The 24,446-nt window shown below is 42.7% G+C and overlaps 2 protein-coding genes across 2 annotated transcripts; both read left to right on the top strand.

Annotated features, from left to right (window-relative positions):
• The first annotated feature begins 16,338 nt into the window (after nt 1-16,338).
• Nucleotides 16,339-18,484, top strand: ts5 (tasselseed5). Its single transcript, NM_001382738.1, has one exon. The coding sequence runs from the start codon at nt 16,475-16,477 to the stop codon at nt 18,116-18,118; it is 1,644 nt and encodes a 547-aa protein (NP_001369667.1). The 5' UTR covers nt 16,339-16,474; the 3' UTR covers nt 18,119-18,484.
• Nucleotides 18,485-23,203: 4,719 nt separating this feature from the next.
• Nucleotides 23,204-23,771, top strand: LOC109945685 (uncharacterized). Its single transcript, XM_020552001.1, has 2 exons — nt 23,204-23,357; nt 23,513-23,771. Exons 1-2 carry the CDS (start codon nt 23,218-23,220, stop codon nt 23,769-23,771), a joined length of 399 nt encoding a protein of 132 aa, XP_020407590.1. The 5' UTR covers nt 23,204-23,217.
• The last annotated feature ends 675 nt before the right edge of the window (nt 23,772-24,446 follow it).

Genomic DNA, 24,446 nt, shown 5'->3' with positions numbered 1-24,446 from the left:
ATAGAATCTATAAGCCATATGATCTCAAATAGAATTAACATGTTATTCTCAAATTTTCATCTATAAAAGTATACATGCATAGAAAAGGCTTACAACTCTAAGATGTTGAGGAATTTTGCATATGTTGAAGTGTCGTAATCCAAGGAGTCAAGCACCAGCACCTTTCCAACCTTGGGATAAATAAGGAAGCATATCCAGTGGTCCCTGTATGAATCAAATTTGTGATAAATGTGTATTGAAATTATTAATTTTATTTATGCAAAATCACACTTACTTAAAGTTGTATAGGGCCACTCTGGCTTCCCAGTCTTGAAATTGAAGCATTGCATGTCCTATGTAGGTGGCGTATCGAGCTTCAAAAATCTTTCTTCATATCCTTTATATGCTTCTCAACTACTTTGTCCGTCTTTTCTTTAAATTCTTCATTATATTTTTCGATCATGAAAGTGTGATTTTGCTCGGATATCTGTATTGGGTTGAGATACCCGACCCTTTAACCAGCACTAGCATCGGGATTCTACAAGGCACACGTGCATGTCAGATATTGAAAATTTATGCAGCTCACTAATATAACACATATATCTGGAAGTACGAGAGACAGTTACCATGCAAACACCGTTACGAGTTGCACATCAAGTCTTTGAAGGTTCATCATTAAGCACATGTCCTCGAATGCAATAAATGCCTTATCGCTTAAACCATGAAAATATTTTTTCTAGTACATATACACCGAAGGTGTCGATGCCAACTGAAGATGCCCACATGTACCAGTTATGCAACCTTATAATACCAGCTAGGAGCTTCCTTAGTTTCTCAAAAGGGAGTAGAGGTCTGCCTGACACATGTTTTTAAGCACATTTTTATAATATTCCTTAGTTGGCTTTTTTATCTTTACGATCATTGCCTCAACCTTTTTTCCAGACTTCACGTGCTCAGTTAAATCAATAGTATGTGTCATGAGTCTCCTTACAATCCCTGACAAAAACTGAGTTGTGTCAGCAGTGGTAGCCTCACTCTTCTTTTTCTCATATGGGGACACCAATTTTGGTATAGAAATTTTAGATTTCTTTGATAGCTGCGGATCCCTTGATGGCTGTGGAGAATGTAGATCCCTTGCTGGTGGCGTAGATAGTGGGTCACCAAGAGGATGAGGAGGAGAAGGTGGTGGAGCACTGAATGGCGATGCTTGTGGCAGAGACGATGGGTCAAAAAGAGGATGGGGAGTAGCATGTGAAGTTTGAGGTGATAATGTATGTACAATAGGAACTGCATTTTGAGGAGGCAGAGACGGTTGGGCAGGGGATGACGACGGTGGTGGATCAACCGATTCGACATCCCTTCGAGGACAAAGGATGAAATTCTTGATAGCTTGTCTAAGTGTCTCAATACCTTCGGGCCCAGGGATGTCTAGTATGTCGTCCTTGGATCCTTGAACGAATGTTGTCACTTCTACCCTACAATAGTCTTCTAGAATATGGCTTCCGTGGAACTTGCACCCTAGGATCGCAAGGCCTATGGGTACCACTTCATAGTAGTTGGGGGGTAGGGTGAAGAAATTTGTGAACAACGCCTCGACATTGATGGAGAACATTGTGTCGCTGTACATGCCCAGCCTGGGCACGATACATGGTCATTGTTCACCACCTTAACCTACAATTTGCCCTCGAGTCAAAGCTAGAGCGAGGTGCTGGAGGTTGCCTCCTCAGTGACAAAGTTTGAGTGGAGTTAGAGTCGAGGAGGGCGAGGATGGAGACATCGCCAAGTTGGATGCACACTTGCATTGTCTCACTAGTGCGGATGTTAGTGATCACGTGGACCAAGATCTACGGCTCGTCGGTGGCTGACTCGTCTACCTCGGAGTCCCCCTTGTTGTCCTCGAGCGCCAAGTTGAGGAGGAAGATTCGTTGCCAGACAAGGTTGTGGCCATGCTTGAACTTCTCATTGCAATTGAAGCAGAAGCCCAGGCGACATCGCTCCTCCATCTCCGCCTGGGATAGGCGGTTGACCTAGAGCCCCTCTACTGTCACTGGTGTCTGCTAGGAAGTAGCCAACGGACTAGGCACAAGCAATGTGAGTCACGATGGGGCACCGATAGGATACCCCTCCGGTGTGGGTGGCGTCGTTGTGGCGTGGAGGCCTCTACACATGGATCGCACAACTCTAGCTTGCGAGCAAAAGTCATGACGACGGTGAGGGCCTATGAGTTGTGGATCGTGATGTCGAGGCGGAGGGGTGGTTGTAGGCCAATGGTGAAGAGCTGCACTTTCTTGGCCTCCACGAGTGTGCCAACACGGGAAAGCAAGGTCTCAAAACGGCCCTGATATTCAACAACTAAGCCTGTGCGTCTGCATGCCATGATTTTACCGAGTGAGTTGGAAAACAAAGGCAGCCCAAAGCGGATATTGGGCAGCTCGGTGAAGCGCCTCCACGGGGGTGTGCCCTCATCGCGCTGAATCTACATGAACCATAGCTAGGCACCCGCCTCTAGGTTGTATGATGCCATCCATACTTGTTCCTCTTCTGTGATGCATTATTAGTGAAAGTATGACTTGCACCGATTAATGAATGCTACTAGATCGGATTTCCCATCAAACTTGGGAAAATCCATCTTCTGGAAATGCGGCTCTTGATTGTTGTGGTGCTTGCTGCCATGCAGCCCTCTAGCGCCCGATGGGGAGGAGTCGATAGTGCATTACTTGAGCATGTCGAACTTGGTCTGCATGATCTCAATGGTCGTGGTCAACTTGGTGATGAGGGCCACGATATCGGTTGTTGTCAGTTTGGCCATTGGTGTGGATCCAGACGGGTTTGGGGGCGTTGACACGGCGGAAGTGGGCAGGGAGACCGACGGTGTAGTGGATGACGATTGACTGGATCGTGATACCAAGCCACTCGGCGCTACCAGGTTGTTAAGGGCGTTGACGCCTAAGGCGACAATGCCTCGACTACATAGCTCGTAGCCTCGGTTAGTAGAGGCATCGTGGTTTTTGCTCGATGCCCTGGTGATGAAGGGGATGAAATTAAGAGGAGAAAAGGGATATTTGAGATGTGTAGTTCTTTCTTAATTCCAAAGAGTGCCTATTACCTCCAATATATAGACACATAGCCTACTAACAACGGAAACAAACTCCCTAATTATAGCTTGCCTTGGATGCTTGCTTCCCTAAATCGTGCCTAACCACTCGGCGCCAGTAGTTGCTGCACCTAAATGAGGGATTGACACTAGTAATGTTGGCCCCACATGATAGACCCATAAATCAGCATCTTCAGGATTGACGTATCCTAAGTACCCCTGGTATATATCCTTTATAGATTCCACAAAGTAGAAGTGTGGTAAATTATCTCATCTTTCAATTAAGTCCCATGCTCAACAATGAAATTAGCAATGATTTGACTTTTTAATGTTTTCAATGGCTCAAAAGTCAAATGATACTCAATAAATATGTATTTCCATTTGCCGAGACTTCCACTAAGGATTGACCAATATAATTTATGCTTAATCACGTTAGCTTGGCAAACAACAATGCATTTATTAGACAATAATAATGTCTCATCTTAACATAAGCATAGTACATCAACAAGCATAACTTTTCAATATGGGCATAACTTGTCTCAAGATCAAGGAGACCTCGACCAATATAAGAGATCTCATATTCTTTCTTTTCATTTTCTTGAGTCAAAAAACACTAGCGGTCCTCTTCAACATCAAAACATAATTTAAATGGAAGTCCTCTTCTAGGTGCACAATGAACCGATGGTGTTGACAAATTCCTTTATCTTCTCAAATGTCTTTGGTTCTTCTATTGCTAAGTAAATTTAAATTTATTTCTCGATCGGAGTATAGTGGTAAAAGGTTTGCAATAAATCTCCTGGAGTAGTTCACCTTTCTTAGGAACTTATGCAAGTCTTTTTGGCATGTAGAAGACCGAGCTCTTTTGGTAGCCTCTATTCTTTTAGGATCAATATCTATGCCTTTATTATGAATAGTAAATCCCAAGAACTTTCCAACCGATTCACATAAATCATATTTGAGCAGTTTCATCTTTAAACCATATTGGCACATCCTCTCAAAAGCAAAACATAAATCAGCCAAATGAGATGTATGGGTGCCTCATATTGATAACAATATCACCAATATAGAGTTCCATGACCACACTAATCAAATATGGAGAATCAAATTCATAGCATGTTGATAGGTAGCGCCTACATTCTTAAATCAGAATGTCCTCACAACCCACTCAAAGAGACCAACAAATCCATGACATACAAATGCTATTTTGGACATGTCCTCTTTGGCCATAAAAATCCAATTATAGCCAGTGTTGCATCAATAAAACTAATAACCCGATCTCCTCAAGCATCATTAATAAGCATATCAGCTATAGTCATAGGATATTCATATTTTGTAGCATCTCTATTCAAATCTCTGAAATTAATGTAGATGCTTAACTTCTAGAATCTTTCTTTTCATATGGCACAATATTAGAGACCCATTTCACATATCCACATTTCTTAATAAACCTCGCTTCTAACAACTGATTAATATCTTCCTTAATGTGGTCTTTAGCAACAATGATGTTTTTATGAGGCTACAATCCATGTTTAATGGATAGTCGATGCTCAACAAGCTCTCAATTTAATTTAAGCATCTGAGTATAACTCCATACAAAGCAATCAACATACTTTTTGAGAATCGTGACTAACTCAACTTTGTATATCAAGTTTTTATTTATAAACACCAGCCTAAACAAAGAGTCATTCCCAATATTAACTTTTTCATTGGTAAACCAACATTAAATTGTTGCCCAACTTATCAAGCTTGTCAAGGTCATCAATAGCTTCACATGGATCAGCCTTAGAAGTTTGATACTACACATGATCATATTGAGTAAATCATTAATTAGATCAAAATAGATAGGTACAAAGCCTTCCCTGGTGACACGAACAAACTGAAGGTTAGTTAGTCCACGACTAGACAAGAAGGCAATACCATCATGCCCCTCAAGTGAAGGAGCGTCAGCAATTGCAACCCAACCCAATGAATCTGCATAGACAATTTCAACATTATCTCCCACCCACTAAATGAGAAATTAGTAGAATCTCAAAGGGACACTGATTTGCATGAATCAAGTTGCTCCCAAGTACTAAATTATATCTACCTTGCACCTCGATGATGAAGACGGTCATGGACAAAGTATTGCTCCCAAAGGTAAGCTCCATGGATGCAACACCTTTGGCCAGAATAGGACCACCTCTTCCAACTTCTCCAATCGAATTGTTGGCCTTAAACAACTCATCATATGTGCCACCAAACTTCTTATATAGCAAATATATGGCATAAAGTTTACTTTTGCCCCACTATTCACCAACATCTTAGGAATTGGCGTCCCATTAATATACCCTTCACATGTAGTGGCTTGAGATGATTGATGGAATTATTAGCTAAAATATGACACTTTGAGTAGAAAAGTTAAATTGAGCCATCGTTGAATCATTTCCAATCATTAATAGTCAGAAGATAAATTTATCACATTTACTTTCGCCTTTTATGGAGTAAGCTCATAGTATTCCATCTCCTTATCTCGCTCCTTAGAAGCTTCATCAACACTTTTAGGGGCAATATCAACAATGGAGAGTGCTAAATCAATTGGTGATGTATCAGTAGCCGCTAGAACAGAGAAAACCAATGTGGTCACCATAGCTGGCTTGGTTGACATTTAAACGAGGTGTGGAAACTGGCTTTACCATCACAAACCCATCCTAGCCAACCCAAGAAGTCAGCTAGATCAACACAAACCTAGCCTAGTCGACTTCTACAACAATATAGGGGAAGTCACCATGGCCATCTGAAGGAAACAGTGACGCCTAAGAGGGGATGAATTAGGACTTCTAAAAACTTTCTCTAAACTAGGCCACAATTAAATCCCTAGAGCTAAACCTATGCAAATAAATAATTTAGAATGGGCAAACTAGGTTTTGTCTAAGTGTTTCTATCTCTACCGCAAAGCCTAAGTTTCAATCCTAAATAGTCTAACTAGAAAGGCAAGACTAAAACTTAAATACTTAATATAAATGCGGAAGGTAAAGAGCAAGGTAGAGATGCAAACTCTCGTGGATGACGCTGATATTTTTACCGAGGTGTTCGGAACCACGCAAGGTCCCGACAAATTCTCGTTGGTGCTCCTACGCAAAGGGAATCCCATGCGAGGGCCAAGCACCACAGTCGAGTAACTCCGTAGACAGCTGCGGGCCTTCTCCACTCGCAAGTGGTGCTCCGCTTCCGACTCCTCTCGGATGCTCCTCGCCATATCCGCCATCGAGCTTCCGGCCGAAACGTCGTAGGCCTCGTTCCCTCCGGTACATAGTGGCGGTCGTGACACAAACTCGGTTGTCACGGTCTCGCAAGACTCTCGCCCCACTCGGTACAACTACAACGGCTCGCACAAGAGCCGAGGGGTTGTGTGTTTTTTCTAAACTCACTCAACTAACTAGGATTCACCTGGAGCAAGCTCTAATGCGGTCTAACTAACCTAACCACTTCACAAAGCACCTACGTTAATCACCGAGCGATTCTATTAAGCACTTGGGTGTTTGAGCACTTGGAAATGTCTACAATATGACGTGGTATGTTGCTTGGGCTCCCACACCTCCAAATATCCGGTTGGGGAGTATTTATAACCTTCCTCCTCAATTATAGCCATTGGACAGAAAGTTGTTGTTTCTATCGACGGGCGCACCTGACTGTCCGGTGCTCACCGAACATGCACTATTCACTGTCCGGTGCCCTGGACACGTCAGCCGACCGTGGGGTCTGTAGCAGTCAACCGTTAGATCCAACCGGACAGTCCGGTGCACACCGGACATGTACTGTTCACTGTCCGGTGCGCCACCAGGGCGCTGGCTGGCTGCCCACTTGTTGGATTTCTTCCCTGCTTCTTTTGAGTTTCTTTTCTTACAATCTCCCCCTTTTTGGTGATTGATGACAACACAACCAAAGCAAGCAAATATAACAAACATTTCAATGAAAATATGCAATCTACTTGCTAGGATGCATGAGTGTCCCCTCAAAATGAGTTATGGACTTAAGCCTTCCCCTAACTCCATAATTCACTTACTTCCTATTTTAGACGTAAGGTACATGACGGACCAAAACCATTTGTAAGATAAAAAATTTAAAATTTTTAAATTGGGTGGCTTTGGTGTTTGATATATTTTTCATGCTTTAGTCCCTAAAACTTCTCCCCCTTTGGCATCAACCACCGAAAAGGAAGACATTAACAACATATAGGAAGCAAATAAAAGTCTTGCCCTCTAAAAAGATTACTCCCCCTAAAAGAGTATTCTCCGTTTTGAAAGTATATTCTCCCCTTTGTCATAGATGAAGAAATACTCTCCCTGACGGAGATCCTCTTCTTAGGAAAAGCACATGAGAAAGAGAGGTGCAAGATATAGTTTGATTAGACTAACTCCCCTTATGCATAGGTAAAAGATATATTTTCACAACATATGCATTTATAGCAACATAGGAAGTAAAAGATGTGAAATATAGTCTAGAGAATACATGTAAACGATACCAATTGTTGAATGAAACCACTTGTGGAATCAATTGAAAATTCTTGTAGATTTGCAGTGGATGCTTATTGTCTTTCTCCTGAGACTCCATTTTCCTTCAATGAGACTAGTACACATAATAGACTTGAAAACAAGTATTAGTGTCAAAGACTTAGATTATAGAGTAACCTCCCCCTGAAAGTGTGCAAACAAGTTTTGAATACTTGTAAAAGACTTGCACTTTGATTTTGATATCAAGAGGGGCAAATTATCCATAATCTAAGTTTTTGCACATATAGGTTAAATGATACCACATGTTGGATATACTCTATGAAGATATCAATTGAAGCACCATTTTCTTAGGAATTTTAAATAAGCTATGTGTCGCGCTTAACTAATCTTTTTAAACCATGTAGGTTTGCTCAAGGATATGAATTGAAAATGAGCATTCCTACCATATGATTGACCTAGTATGCATGAAACTCTAGTCAAAATAAATATTACATGTAAAACTAGGCATGTAAGGTAAAAACTAGATATAAGAAAAATAGATACACATATCTAAAAAGAAAATACAATAAATCTAGTTACCATAGTCATGGGTGGGGAATTTGGGTCCCAAGTATTCACTGACCAACTTGGCAATAGACTTGATTCAATATGATGTATCCCATGATATACATCCCAATTTTGCCAACTCTCCAAATTCCCTGAAGTCCTTCAGACTTCTCACTTCCCTCTTGGGATCCAAACCTTTTTGATGTTTTTCATGGTTGAGATAATCTCCTTTGGCACCCAAATGTGTTTGGCCCCTTTTTCTTTGTTGGCTTGCTTGTTGGCCTTGATTGCTATCACCTTTCCAGTCTTTTCCTTCTTGATCAAATATGGTGTAGCAGCCTTTTTGTCAACCTTGTTGATGTATGTGTTGGAGATTTTGGTTGTTCGCTTTTGCTTTTGCTTATCCCCGGTCTTCGCCTTGCATTGGTAAGACTTGTGGCCTTCCTTGTGGCATAGCCTACAAATCACAGTTTCACCCTTCATATGCTTGTTCACTCTAGCAGTAGTGTTATCCTGAGGAGGTTGGATTTGTTTGGTTTGCCTTTCTTGTCATACAATGCCTTGCCAAGGCGAGCCACCTCTTGCTTTAATTGCTCATTCTCCATTGCAATCTCATGTTAACATGTTTCTATAACAACATTCTTAACAAGAACTTGATTGCAAGGATTAGAATCATCAATTAAATCAAAGAAAGAAGTCGAAGCGTCTTTCTTAATGATTTCAGGAATTTCAAATAAAGATGCTCCTGTGGTGCAACCGATGTTTTCTAGCTTAGTAGTTAGCTCATTATTGTGTATGCAAAGAATTTCCATTTTTTCTAGCAAGTTTTCAATTACTTCTTGAGAGCTAGCTAACTTAGCCTTAAGTTTTCCATTCCTTTTAATAAGGCCATCATCGGTAGCTGAGGATGGAGCATTAGACTCTAATTTCTCAATTTTAGTTGTTAGCTCACAATTCAAATTTGCAAATGTTTCAAATTTTATAGCAAACATTTATAATCATTTTGAGAGCTAATTAGCTTAGTTTTAAAAGTTTTAAGTTGAGCCTTTTGTTTAATGCATACATCCTCAAAAATTTAACGTCTTCCGCAAGTTCATCTAAGGAGGGCTTTCCCTCACCTTCATCATCATCACTACTACTATCATCACTAGATGATGTGATACTCATTTTACCTCTTGCCATAAGGCACTTGTGTGATGACAGTGACGAGCGTGATAAGGATCGGTGGCTATGTGTCCCTAGAGGTTCCTCTTCGCTTGAAGATTCATCCCAAGTCTTGACACTTGTGAGTGTCTTGCCTTTGTTCCTCCTCTTTGTGGGTTCAGCCATATTTGGACAGTTGTCCCTGAAGTGGCCCTTTTCCCCGCATGCGAAGCATCCTCTCTTTCTTTGCTTTTTCCTGTCAATTTTAAAAAGAAGATTCTCGGCCTGCAGAGGCACACCCATTAAATTAATCTTGTAGATCATCCCCATTATCTTTCCGATGCGTCGGATTGTTTCTTTGTCCTCGGAGGATGATGTTGATGGTTGATTATCTTCATAATCATCACTTTCTTCTTCCTCCTCCTCTTCACTTGAGGAGCTTGGAGTGTGAGCCTTCTTCTTTCCCTTGTTCTTTTCATCACATGCAAAAGCATATGGTCTTGAAGAAGTTGGCTCCTCTTGTCGATCCATTTTTCGCGATATCTCAAATGCAGCAATTTTTCCAATCACAATGGTCGGGTTCATTTGACTCAAGTCCTCCATGTTGTGAAGAATATTGATGATGCTCCCATATTTTTGTTGTAGTAGTAGGGAGATAATCTTCCTCACAATGTTCGCATCACCTAGCTTATTAATGTCAATAGAATTGAGCTCATTGATGATTAGATTTAAACGAGAATACATGTCTCTAACAAGCTCATTATCTTTCATGGCAAAAGTATTGCACTCATTTAAAACTAGACAATGTTTTTGCTCACGGATATTGGATGTGTCGTCATGGAGCTCATGCAATTTTAGCCAAATCTCATTAGCAGTTTTTAGTGTAAAAACTTGATTGAAAATTTCCATGCTAAGAGATTTATATAAGCAATTTTTGGCTCTAGCATTCAAATAAATTTCCTTTTCTTCACTCGTGGTGAGGTTCTTGGGATTTTTAGGTGGTTTCATCTCCTCATGAGTGACTCTCCAAACACCTAGATCAACGACATCTAGGTAACAAGCCATTCTAGCACTATAATATGGGAAGTTAGTGCCGTCAAAGTGTGGTGGACAATGGGTATCCATTCCCTTCCTCTAAAAAGTGCCGACTCGATTAGCGATGATGCTAAAACGTTTCAAATGAGCCAAACTAGGCTTTGATACCATTGAAGAAAATGGTGACGCCTAAGGGGGTGAATTAGGACTTATAAAAACTTCCTCTAAACTAGGCCACAATTAAATCCCTAGAGCAAAACCTATGCAAATAAACAATCTAGAATGTGCAAACTAGGTTTTGTCTAAGTGTTGCTCTCTCTACTGCAAAGCATATGTTTCAATCCTAAATAGTCTAACTAGAAAGGCAAGATTGAAACTTAAATACTTTAATATAAATGCGGAAGGTAAAGAGCAAGGTAGAGATGTAAGCTCTCGTGGATGACGCCGGTATTTTTACCGAGGTATTCGGAACCACGCATGGTCCCGACTAATCCTCGTTGGTGCCCCTACGCAAAGGGAAGCCCACACGAGGGCCAAGCACCACGGTCAAGTAACTCCATAGAGAGCCTGAGGCCTTCTCCACTCGCAAGTGGTGCTCCGCTTCCGGCTCCTCTCGGACGCTCCTCGTCGTCTCCGCCATTGAGCTTCCGGCCGAAACGCCATGGGCCTCGTTCCCTCTGGTACACGGTGGCAGTCGTGACACAAACGCGATTGTCACGGTCTCGTAAGACTCTCGCCCCACTCGATACAATTACAATGGCTCGCATAAGAGCCGAGGGGTTGTGTGATTTTTCTAAACCCACTCAACTAACTAGGATTCACCTAGAGCAAGTGCTAATGCGGTCTAACTAACCTAAACACTTCGCAAAGCACCTACGCTAATCATCGAGTGATTTTATTAAGCACTTGGGTGTTTGAGCACTTGGAAATGTCTACAATATGCCTTGGTATGTTGCTTGGGCTCCCACTCCTCCAAATGGCTGGTTGGGGGTATTTATAGCCTTCCCCTCAAATATAGACGTTGGACAGAAAGTTGTTGTTTCTGTTGACGGGCGCACCGGACAGTCCGGTGCACACCGGACATGCATTGTTCACTGGCCGGTGCCCTGGCCACATCAGCCAACCGTTGGGGTCTGTAGCAGTTGACCATTGGATCCAACCATTGCTAGATTGTCCGGTGCACACCAGACAGTCTGGTGCACACCAGACAGTCCGGTGCACACCAGACAGTCCGGTGCTATAGCCCGAGAGCGTCTAGTTGCAGGCTCTCTACGCAGACTGCCCGGTGTCCCATCAGACAGTCCAGTGCACACCGGACAAGTACTGTTCACTGTCCGGTGCGCCACTAGGGCGCTGGCTGACTGCCCACTTCCTGGATTTCTTTGATGTTTCTTTTGGGCTTCTTTTATTCTTGAGTCTTGGACTTCTACACATCTTTTATGTCTTCTTTTGAGGTGTTGCATCCTCAGTGCCTCAGTCTAATCTTTTTCGCATCTTGTGAAATATAAAAACAAACACTAGCAAACACATTAGTCCACAAGGTTATACTGATCATCAAACATCAAAATCACTTAGCCAAATGGCCTAGGGTCCATTTTCCTTACACCATCCCTATGGTGGTTAGGCCAACTTTTGCAAGGGAACCTTCAACTTTTTTCCTCTATTGCTTATTTTTTAGGAAAATTGGTTGGACTGCATTAAAGATTTCTCCCCTCATCTTCTCCAACTTTCCCTCTTCTGTTTATTGTGTTAAGCATGCTACAATTTTCGTCGATGTCTCTTGGACAACCCTAGAGGACACCACATGAGTTGCTTGTATTTAGTATCTTTCTTAGCACACTTCGCTTTTCCAACATCTCCAACAACACTTACAAATCCATCTTGGCACATTACAGGAGTCGTATCCTCAACTGTAACTGACCCTTTATTGTTTATGATTGGGACCTTTGTGAAGCCAATTGTAATAAATGGCAGATCATTAGATTTTGGTGTAGTAGCAACAGAAATCACCTCTTGCTTCTTAGGTACATAGATTTGCATAGGTGCATTTACCTATTCTTGAGGAGTCAAAGTTCTTGATGTAGTCACCTAACCATGACTTGCACTTCTTTTATGATATACTAATGACAATGGAGGGTAAAGAAACCAAACTCCATAGCCCCCTCTCAAATTGCTTATGTAATAGGTGAAATTAGAGGACCCAATGAGACACACATGGAATAACTTTTTTGCTATGATAGAGACACCACAATATGCTTGGATTGGTCATCTTGCTTGAGAGGAGTAGACTATCTCTTTTTTAATGATGAATTTGTAGAATTGACCTTTTACTACCTATATTTCTTTTATGAGTCTATCAAAGGTGCATTGGTGCTTCACAACCTTCCCCTATTTCTTATCAACATTATATTTACACATTCTAATCTTCGATATCTTTGGCACATATGTATATGACTAGGACGAATTGAGCCTACTAAAGGTGGTAAAGTCAGTCTAGCCAACTCCTGTAGTCAGCCTAGTAGCCAACTTGGCCCCACTAACCCCTATGCCTGGCCTAGTTAGCTCTATAACACTACTTAGACCAAAGTCGCCTGGCCGACACCATTTTTAGGCCTAACCAACCTCTACAATGTTTCTGCCACTTCATTTTTCTTTTTTAAAGACCTCATTGATCTAGCTACGACTATAAGATTGTTTTGGCCATCTTCTTCTCTCTCAAACACAAGCCTTCACCCCAAAAACTTTAAGGCTTTCCAGTATTGACATTCTTACCAATGGTTGTATCATCTTGCTCCAAATGGATCAAAACAACATGCTACCACTTTTTATTTCGGATGACTGAGAAGGAGATAATCAACTTGCATCTAAGTAAGACTCGGACATCCTCAGTGAGAGGCATTGGACCTATCGACGAACGACATTGCAATCTTTAGTTGCATGAGATAAAGAATTAAGATATTTGTAATAATTTATTCATTTAATCTCATCAATCAAAGCAATGGATGTGGCATATTAATATAACCAAATTTAAGCAAATCCTCTAAGATGCCGTCACATTTAGCGGGATCAAAAATATACTTAACATCTTATTGTCGATTATTGTGAATCGACTTGAGAAAAAGATAAGTTATTGATTTAGTTTGTGTTGGCCAAACAAATTCAGCAACATGTCACTCCTTACTTTCATTGTTTAGCTATTGGAACAACTTTCTGACCTGCACATTTGGACTATGTGATCTATGAACTTCGCGAGATTCTTTTAAGTTAGATTCAACCGCAATGTCCTTTTGCAACAATTATTTAACATAAAAAACATATATTGTTCATTTTTTTCTTTAATACATGAGCACAAACGATTAAAAGCTAAATCAACTAAGGGTGTATTTCGTCCAGCTTTCTGAATCAGTTTCGCTGCCAAAAATCTAGAATCTCAACCAAACGGGTATAATAATATAATAGATTCTAAAAATCTACATGTTCCTCTAGTTCAGTTCTGAATCACCATCTACCATAGAATTTCTAGATGCCTGCCATCCATGTTATCAAGCTATCATGATGTTATATAATCTACAGTTGATAGTTGTTGCTCACAACAGCTTACTCATGGCTCATAGCTAGAATCAGATTTTCAAGAAACTATAGCGGAACAAAATAGACCCTAAATCTCTTTGAGAGATCATCAAATGAAAACATTGGTTCTTAATGTCTCTTAAGCATTGAATAAAAAGACAAACTCATCACACCCTTGACAAACTGAAGTAAGATGTGACAATCATGTTACTCTAGTTTAACATTGTTCATGATTATTTTTCTTCTAACTTAGCCCATGAAACAATAGAACAAGTAGATGATAATGTAAACCATGCAAAAGCTTTACTAGAAAGAGAAAAATAAAATGAACACATTCATTAAGTACATTGTACTAGCTTCACCCATTTGAGTACGAAACTTGATAACATGTCCCATGTTAGATTAACTACCATCACCACAAACTTTTGGAAATATAATTAGAGCTTTTGAAATATTTTGAAGTACCTCAAATAAATAGGTTTTGTTTTTTGGAAAATAGAAAAATATTCCGAAAAAATGAAAATTTACCGAAAGCTTCTACAGGATATATTAACATGTTTCAAACACCTTTTGCACTTAGAAATACTATGCAACGACATGAATGCAACAATCAAAGCACCTATAGGCTCACTTCAATAGCCTTACACCAATATATAACAAAATAACTCTCCTTTATTTAAAAAAGAAAAGAAAAGCGAGGAAAAGAGAGGGTAACACTTGAATTTCGAGTTTAGAGCAAAGAAATTTTTATACCCAAAAATCAAGGTGTTAAACAATACATCACTTGGGCACCCTTCATTATGGCCTCTACTGTTCCTCGTGCATTAACGAGGCATGAGGAGATAAGTGGAGGAGACGGGACGACACTGTCCATACACCCCTACGCACGACAGCGTATCAGACTATGTCGCACCCTACACCAAGGCCTATGTTTTGATTAGATGGGGCAAGACGATAGGATATCAGGAGCTCGCACAACGACCAAGATGAGATACACGCCTAGAAGATCTAGTACAACCAACTCTACCTGACGGTTCACGCTTCGTATTATAAGTAACTCCTGGGTACACCTGTTGGGGCCCAACTCTCTTGTAACGTGCCCCCATAGACTACAAAAGGAAGGGCACTTGCGATGTAGAGGGGGTAGAATATTTGGACTAATATTCTAGCTCACAGGCTAGATACACTTAGGCTCTCAAGCAATACAACTCACAGTGGATGTAGGGTATTATATCGCTGTGGCCTGAACCACTCTAAATCCTGGTGTTCTTGTGTTCATCCATTCAACCAGGCAGACCTCTAGACCCCTCCTTATCAAAGGACCAGGGCGGGTGCATTCTGCCACTAAGAGAGGATACACGTCTAGAAGACCTAGCACCGCCAACTTTACCCGACAGGTAACGCTTCGTATTATAAGTAACTCCTAGGCCCTCCTGTTGGGGCCAGCTCCCTTGTAACGTGCCCCCTTGGATTATAAAAGGAAAGGCACTTGCGATGCAGAGGAGGGGAGAATATTTAGGCTCATATTCCAGCTCACATGCTAGATGCACTAGCAATACAACTCACGGTGGATGTAAGACATTACGCTCCGGCGGTCCGAACCACTATAAATCCTGGTGTTCTTGTGTCCATCCTTTCAGTCAGCTAGACCTCTATAGACCCCCTCCTTATCAAAGGACCAGGGCGGATGCATTCCGCCACCTGACCGTATAGGTGCCCAAACGGGGCGGCCCGAGCCCATTAGACCCGATAGCTAATCGGTCCGTGCCGGATTGGCCTACATGCCATGGCCGCAGCTCAGGCATGACACGCCCACTTGAAGAAAGGGCGAGAGGCGCAAGGTGAAGCTGGCTAACTAGTAGAACACACGTTGTGTTGTGGTAAATAGTGAATATAAATTATAAATATATATACTATTTTTTATAAAATAAAAAAATAATCATGCCAACCCAAATAATATTAAATGGATCGTGCCTCGGGCTGGCCCGCCAAGCACGGCCCGTTTGGCCTTCTATACCCAATCGGAGGATAGAGATTTTTCCTTCAACATAAACTTGGGTGAAGATAATCTAGGTACACAAAGTAACAATAACTAATAAGTAGTCCGATCCACAGAATTTTGTTTTCGAATGGTTTGAAAATTTTGATTTAGTTTATGCTACAAATCCTTTTGCAATAATAAGAATCGAGAGTTCTCCACCGAATCGAATCCAAGCGCATCCCGGCCAGGCACAACATAAATACAAGTCGATATCAAGTATATATATGTATGCATTTATGAGATTAAGACGATATAACAATTATTTGTGAAACCGATTCCCAAAAGAGCAAACAGCCGGTCGACACGACGACGCCAAACGCAAAGAGCTCTCCACACTGCCCAGCCAGACAAACAAGTGGGGAGACCTTACCTGGCTTCCCTCCACCTCTCTCTCGCCTCCTCCCCTCTACAAAAACGTGGGCATTAACAAGGACCCCTACCCCCACCACAAAGGAGGAGGCATGGACCTCCAATGGCGACCCTGCCGACCTCGCACCGGTCCCTCCCCCTCTACCCACATATATCCCACGCGTATATGTATATATATATCGACGAATAGTGTGCGCTGTCTCTCCCATGCTTCCTCTTAGTAGGTGCTCTCTCCCTACCTCCTCCAATCCGGGCCCGGGCCCCTCTCTAGGATTCTTGTTGCACGTACACACCATGATCTGCTACGTGCTGTGGTTAGCTGCGTGCTGCCTCCTCCTCCTCTTGTACAGCGTCCGATTCAGGTCCCGCATCAGCCATGGCAACGGCCCCAGGACCTACCCGTTGATTGGCTGCCTGGTCAGCTTCTACCAGAACCGGTGGCGGCTGCTGGACTGGTACACCGAGATGCTGGCGGCGTCGCCGACGCAGACGATCGTCGTGGACCGTCTGGGCGCGCGGCGGACCGTGGTGACGGCGAACCCGGTGAACGTGGAGCACATCCTCAAGGGCAACTTCGGCAACTACCCCAAGGGGAAGCCCTTCACCGACATCCTCGGCGACCTGCTCGGCACCGGCATCTTCAACGTCGACGGCGAGCTGTGGTACGCGCAGAGGAAGCTGGTGAGCCACGAGTTCTCGGCGCGCGCGCTCAGGGACCTGGAGTTCGCCGTGCTCGAGGACGAGGCGCGGGAGCGCCTCGTGCCGGCCCTGGGCCTGGCCGCGGCGCGCGGCGACGCCGTGGACATGCAGGACCTGCTCCGCCGCTTCTCCTTCGACGTCATCTGCCGCGTGTCGCTGGGCGTTGACCCCGGCTGCCTGGACCCGGCATTGCCGGCGCCGAGGCTGGCCGCGGCGTTCGACGCGGCCGCGGGGATCATCGCCAGGCGCGGCGCCGCGCCCGTGGCCGCCGTGTGGAAGGCCAAGCGCGCGCTGGGCGTGGGCTCGGAGCGCATGCTGCGCGAGGAGATCCGGGTCATCCACGAGGCCGTCATGGACCTCATCCGCATCCGCAAGAAGGAGCGCGGCCTGCAGGTCAACGACGCCGACGGGCGGAGGAGCGACCTGCTGTCGCGGATGATCGAATGCGGGTACCCGGACGAGATGATCCGCGACATGGTGATCAGCTTCATCATGGCCGGGCGCGACACCACGTCGTCCGCGCTGACATGGTTCTTCTGGCTGCTCACCCGCCACCGCGACGTGGAACGGGAGGTCCTGCGGGAGGTCACGGGCGGCGGCGGCGCGAGCCACGCCGCAGGCGGGCAGGGCAAGATGAGCGTGCTCCACGCGGCGCTGTGCGAGACGATGCGGCTGTACCCGCCGGTGGCGTGGGACTCCAAGCACGCTGCGGCGGGCGACGTGCTGCCCGACGGCACCCGCGTGGAGCGCGGCGACCGCGTCACCTACTTCCAGTACGGGATGGGGCGGATGGAGTCCATCTGGGGCGCCAACGCCGCCGACTTCAGCGTGCAGCGCTGGCTGTCCATAGGGGAGGACAACGCGCCCCCCGCCGCGGTGGCCGGCGTGTCGCCGTTCAAGTACCCGGTGTTCCAGGCGGGGCCGCGGACGTGCCTCGGCAAGGAGATGGCCTTCGTGCAGATGAAGTTCGTGGCCAGCACCGTGCTCCGGCGGTTCGAGATCGTGCCCGTTGACGAGGGCCGCGTGCCGGTGTTCCTGCCGCTGATGACGGCGCACATGGCCGGCGGGCTCAACGTGACGGTGAGGAGAAGAGGGGAACCCATTGCCGCTGCTGCTACTCCACTCGATCCTTCTGCTGATCCAGTATTATAAATATATTTAACCCTCCTCATGTAAGTACGACAAATTAAAATCATGATTATTTAGTTCCTATTATACATAAATTATATATAATTGAAATTCATGAGGACACGCAATGTTTTTGCTGCTTATCACAGACGATAGCAGTACACTTTTGTACCTTATCGATCATGATCATATGAAAGAGATACACAGCACGCATATATATATTTGTAGCTATCCAGCGAAGATACGGCCATATATAAAAAAAGCCATTTCTGTTCACAAACACTCAATAAATTGTATATCTGTCAATATATACAAATATATGTATATTGTCCACATCACAAATTAGATGGATCACATGTGGGTGTAAGATCAACTTCGAGAAGCCGTAACACGTTTGCTCATGGCAATCATGATGATGAATAATATTGAGTATATACACATCGCTCGACTACTCCAAGATGTTCCATTTATTTATTTATAATAAATATACTTCCTCCATCTCTAAATATTAATCGTTTCAGCTTTTAATTTTTATATCTATATTCAAATAGATAATAATAAATCTATACACACATATAAAAGTAATACATTAATTAATGTATGAATCAACTAAAAAGGTAAAACAAATTTTATTTTGGACGGATGGAGTATTATATTTCTTGTTTCTATGTGTTGGCGCCTTTTGGGGGAAAACACCAATGATCCCTAGATCTTGCTCGTGGTGAGTCTAGCTAGACCTTAGGCACATCTCTTCGAGGTGCCGGACGGTCCGCGATGGGTCACCGGACGGTCCGCGTGTAGGTAACTTTAGCATAGATAACTACGGTTTTCTCTGTGGGCGCGTTGACCGTCCACGTGTAGGCGCGCAGACCATAGGTGATGGCGCAAAGGGCTTCGTGTAGGACCTAGATCTCGCCCCTGGAGGGACACTAGTAGAAAAATGCTCATGACTACAGTGATGTCTATTTTTTACATGTGGTTTTAGTTATCGAACGTCAGTGAAATAAAATTTGTGGCCCCGATTCAAGAACCACTAGTGAAAACACATTTGCATTGGTGGTTCGCTTAATTAAACTACCAATGCAAATCGTCCATTTCCATAGGTGGTTGGTGTAAGAAACCGCCATTGAAAACTATTTTTGCACTGACGGTTCACTTAAGAAAATTGTAAGTGAAATGGACGATTTGTACTAGCGATTTAATTAAGCGAACCGCCAGTGCAATGTGTTTCCACTAGTGGTTCCTTATGCAACCGTAAGTGATGGTTCTAGTATAAAACCCCTTCTTACTCTTCGATCAGTACTGTTTCTCGCAGCCACCTTCCATTGGAGGCAATTTTGGTGGTCTAGATTTGACAAAATACAAGGGTAAATGTTTTGATCTTCATTTTTTGGAAGAAGGTTGCTAAAAAGTATGGTTAGATATTGTCTCTCCTCTCTCCCTTTTCATGTTTAGTTCTCAATTTAGTTTATCCAAGATATATTTAGTTGTTTGATGAATGGTGCATGTGTTTATATGGAGAGAGAGAGAGAGAGGAAGATATGTTTGGTAACTAAAATTTTTTGTTTATTAGTTACTAAGAAAGGTTGGCTTTTTCTCTTGCCAATTTTTCTTCATTCTTACTCAATTTTAGCCACTTTTTTTGGATCTAGGGTTTCACCATGTGTGTTTATGTGTGTTCTTGTGTGTTTATGTTACTTTTTACATGTAATTATGGAGAGGTCATTCTGGATGTATCACTTATGAAGACTAGATCCATCATACATATTCGAGGTCCATAGGTTTATTGATGTCGCTACAAACCATGCTTGGAGAACAAACACAATGCACATATATTGTCCATGCATGGACTACAAAAATGTTGTTGTATTTGATAACATAGAACGAATCATTTCTCGTCTGGTATGCCAAGAATTTATGAAGGATTACATAATTTGGACAAAGCATGGAGAGGTTACCTCTTCGCTTTATACAACTGGAAACCCTATGAACATCGACGACGGATTTCAGTTCGTTCACAAGACACAACCTCCTCCCCAGAGTGAACTTGTAGTGCTAAATGTTACTGGTAATGGTTTCACTAGAGGAAATGGTATGGATGAGGAAGATGCACAATTCTTATAGGAAATATTGTGTCATCATACGGATCCTTCGATGTTCTTCATGAGAGGTATGGAAGCCTTGATGCCGGCAGCAAAAGAGCCTTTTTACGATATGTCTAAGGATTGTACCTTAGAGTTCACAACGCTACGGTCTGTGCTAAAGTTGTTCATGTTAAAAACTAGATATGGTATGCGGCTTCGATGTGTTCTTGAGTATTATTGTAGACATCCTTCCAAAGGAGAACATAGTGCTTGCTAACACACACTATGCAAAGAAACTAATCAGTCTGCTCACTATAGGTGTGGAGAAGATCCACGTGTCTAGAAATCGTTGTATCATTTATCGAGGTGATGATTATAAAGACTTGGAGAGCTGTCTAAATGTGGTGCAAGTAGGTATAAGATGAATAAAGACTATCAAGAGGAATGGTGTGCTGCATCCGTGTCTAAAGGGAAGAAGCGAAAGAAACCCCAAAAGAAGACCCAACAAAGTTCAAAACCCATGTGCAAAGAAAAAGAAGTAGACTATTATACACTCAAAAAGATTCCTGCATTTGTTATGTTGTACCTCCTCGTTGTCGATCGATTGAGGTGTTTGTTCGCTAAGTGTTGGGGACTTGTTCTCAAATACTATGAATCAAGAACAAGGCAACATAAAATGTTAGATATTAACGCCCTTCGTCCTTCGAAACATTATTTCCCTTAGGATATAATGATCTTCAGACGAAGGTTATGAAAGACATACCTTCGAACATCGAAGGTATGAAGGTAATAGAAGGAAGTGTGTAAAATACAAGAGATAACATAAACAGTCATATAACATTATCAACTCATCTTCATTATATTATCATGAGAAAATAAAAACAATAATTGAATTACATTTAGTACCTTCGGCTTGATAGACAGTAAAGGTACGAGCGTGATGCAAAAGCAAATGCCCAGTCAGCGCCGCCAGTACGGGAGCACTGTTCATCTATTTATAGGCACGGGACGCAGCCCATGTAAAATTACATCCAGACCCTTTACATTTGTTAATAACTCTATAGTAATTCATCGGGGTCTAGATGGCCCTTTCCCCTTTAAGTCGGTTTCCTTTTTCCTGTCAACATGCCGAAGCTCCCTTGCGTACAGCTTCGGCTCTGTTCCATCCTTCGTTTCCCTTGTGCTTCTTCGCATTGTGATTTTGACTCATGTCCGAAGGGTCCATGTCCGAAGGTACCTATTCATGTATTATACTCAAGAAACATCGTTAAATCATGTTTTTGAGGACCTTCGGAGGTCGAAGGCCCCCAACAGTAGCCCCTCGCAATATTAATTTGTTAGAATGATAAATTCAAATTGCGATATGGACGAAGGCCTTAAGCCGAAGGTCCGAAAAACACCTTCTCTTTGCTAGAATAGCAATAGTCAATGACAGGCAGGGCCCTCCCACTTGCAACGCACTGGGCATATAAATAAGAGCGCACTGCGGGCACACTTGGCACACTTTCTTGCCATCTGCCCTTGCTTTCTCAATACTTTAGCTCTTGGACACCAACGCTTGCCTGACTTTTTAGACTTTTTAGCTTCGGCCTTAAAAGCACGTTTCCGACATTTCCGAAGATGTCTCAAGATAACAAGGCTGTCGCCGACTCGCCGAAGCAAAGCTGAGCCTTTCTGAAGAGAAGAATCTTGAGTTTATTGAATCGATAGCAAAGACGAACACAGAGAAGATCACTAGGGAGATTTTAGAAGGTTTATCTGAAGATACTGGTGAAAGTGATAGCTATGATATAGAAAGTGGAGGTGAAGACTCCGAAGATCGACCGTGGCGACCTAGTCATGCAGTCTTCGGAAAATCGAGTATTAAATAGAATCATCTCGATAACATGAGGGGAAGATACTTTCGAGACATGTCTACTGTGAGGGCCGATGACAGAGAGAGAACTGTTCCTACTCCCGAAGAGAATGAAGTCGTGATCTTTCAAAGCTTTTTTAAAGCTGGGCTTCGTTTCCCCTTAAGCAAATTTGTGGTTGAGGTTTTAAAGATCTATCAGGTTTACCTTCATCAAATTACGTCTGAAGCGATTATAAGAATGGGAATCTTCGTCTGGGCCGTGAGAAGCCAAGGCTTGGAGCCAAATGCAAAAAGTTTCTGCAGTATGCACGAACTGCTTTATGAGACGAAACCCTGGGGCAAAGAGCAATATCATAACAACTTTGGATGCTATAGCTTCGTTGCTCGTTCTGGCTCGAGCTGCCCCGTGCCAACCTTCCGGAAAAGATGGCCTGGGGACTGGATGAAGGAATGGTTTGACGTGAAAAATGACTTAGAAGCTCGAGAGGACATTAAAGATATTATCAAGCGCCCTATCTGGCAGCGCTTCGGCCTTCGGAAACCGAAGGTGGAAATTGATGAAGCAGCCAAAAAATGCCAAAAGGCCTTCGGCACAGTATGCTGTTTCATCGGGACGAGGGATTTGGTCCAGGAGCACATAGCCTTCAGAGTGTGGCCGCTTGTAGAGCAATGGGAAATGCCAAAGGAAACTATCAGTAAATCTGACGAAGGCGGACTGGTTAGATTGAAATATACCTTCAGGTATGAGGGTAAGTTTATTGAACCAGATGATGATTGGCTAAAATGCATCGAAGCTACAAGCGACGAACTTCTTGGACCATATTCAAAGGTAGAGGATAACGCGCTGTCTGCAACAAAAACTATGTGCCACGACGGATATTGCAACAACACTATTTTTGTTGCATTAAGTGTTAGTTATTGCCACAACCTTTAAAAGTGGTTGCAAGATATGGTCCGTTTTGCCACTATTTTTGTGCATTGCAATAACCATGATTTTTGTTGCAAGATAAAGGGGTTATTGCTACCACCAGAACAGTTGTTGCAAAATTACCCTAGTGCCACATCGGATATTGCAATAGCACTAAAGTTGTAGCATTAGGTGTTAGTTATTGCCACAATCTTTAAAAGTGGTTGAAAAGTGATTTTTTCGTTCCCTGCCCTGTCAGCATCTATTTTCCTGACCTATGATGACGACTCAAGGAGGTTTGCAGCCGACAAGCAATGAAGCTAATATGTGCACCAACGACAATGGTAGCCAACTTGGTACACGGATTGTGGACGAGATTATGGCCGGGAAGAACGTCTTCTTTGATCTTCCTGACAAGTAAAAATCTATCTACCCATATTGTTCTCTACTGCTTTGGCCTTGGCGCAGATCATAATTATAGTATATTGTTTTCATACCTCTTAATTGTTGAATGAAATCTTTTTACAACACTATTTTAGTCATTGTTTGCTTAGAATATATTTGTGTGGCAGGTTGACTGGTGAGATATGGACCTTGAAATTCCATTGCATTGGAGCACAACCTGGAAAAGAAATTGTCACAGTAAATATTGATAAAGCTTATGTTGCCTTTTACAACATGGTGTACATAAAATCGAAACTTGGATATTCTGGGAGGGACTTCTTGTTTTACAAGAAACGATGTGGCATTGATCGATCCAGGCTATTGGCACTTGATTACATCCACCAAGAAGAGGCCATGCTGTCTGATAACATGGATGAGAGAAAATAAGTTTTGTGCTCACAAAAGATCCACCCAGTGATCTAGAGGTAAGCATAACTCCCATCAAGCGTCCAAGGCAGCGAAAAAATGTTGATGAAGAAACTATAGAAGTGTCGATTGATGCATATAAGGAGTGGCTTGCAATACTACAACATGATAATCCAGAAACAGGTAAGTTAAGATGTCAAACTCATTACATTAAATACATGATATGTTATAGTTTCCACAGTTAAACTTACATATTGTTTAAGTGCAGATTTAATGGATGACTTCAGGGAGGATACGATCAAAACATATAAAGAATGGTTAAGGCATCAAGGCGATCTTCCAGATATCTGTAATTTCTTTTATTTACAGCCTACTAACATATAGTGTATATTTTCGCAAATTGTTAGAGATGTAACTGATGCCTATGCTATCCGCAGTATTGTATGAACGACAAAGCAATGATGACCTAATATTATCAGATGAAGAAATTCATGGCAGCAGCAAACCTACTGCTAATTGGCCATCTCATGCTAGACGTCATAGGAAAAGAGATCCTGGTATTTTTTACTAAGAGTGTTTTTTATTCAAATGTTGCAATTTTCTACTTTGAATATTTCTACCCATTCAGATGTTATTGGTATATATGTAGATAACGATGGAGTCTTTAAAAAGGAGGGGCGTGGTACCCTTAAGGGT

Source organism: Zea mays, chromosome 4 (assembly GCF_902167145.1).
Source record: "Zea mays cultivar B73 chromosome 4, Zm-B73-REFERENCE-NAM-5.0, whole genome shotgun sequence".
Lineage (NCBI taxonomy): Eukaryota > Viridiplantae > Streptophyta > Magnoliopsida > Poales > Poaceae > Zea > Zea mays.
Note: the sequence above shows the minus strand (reverse complement) of the source record. Positions and strands in the feature narration are given on the sequence as shown.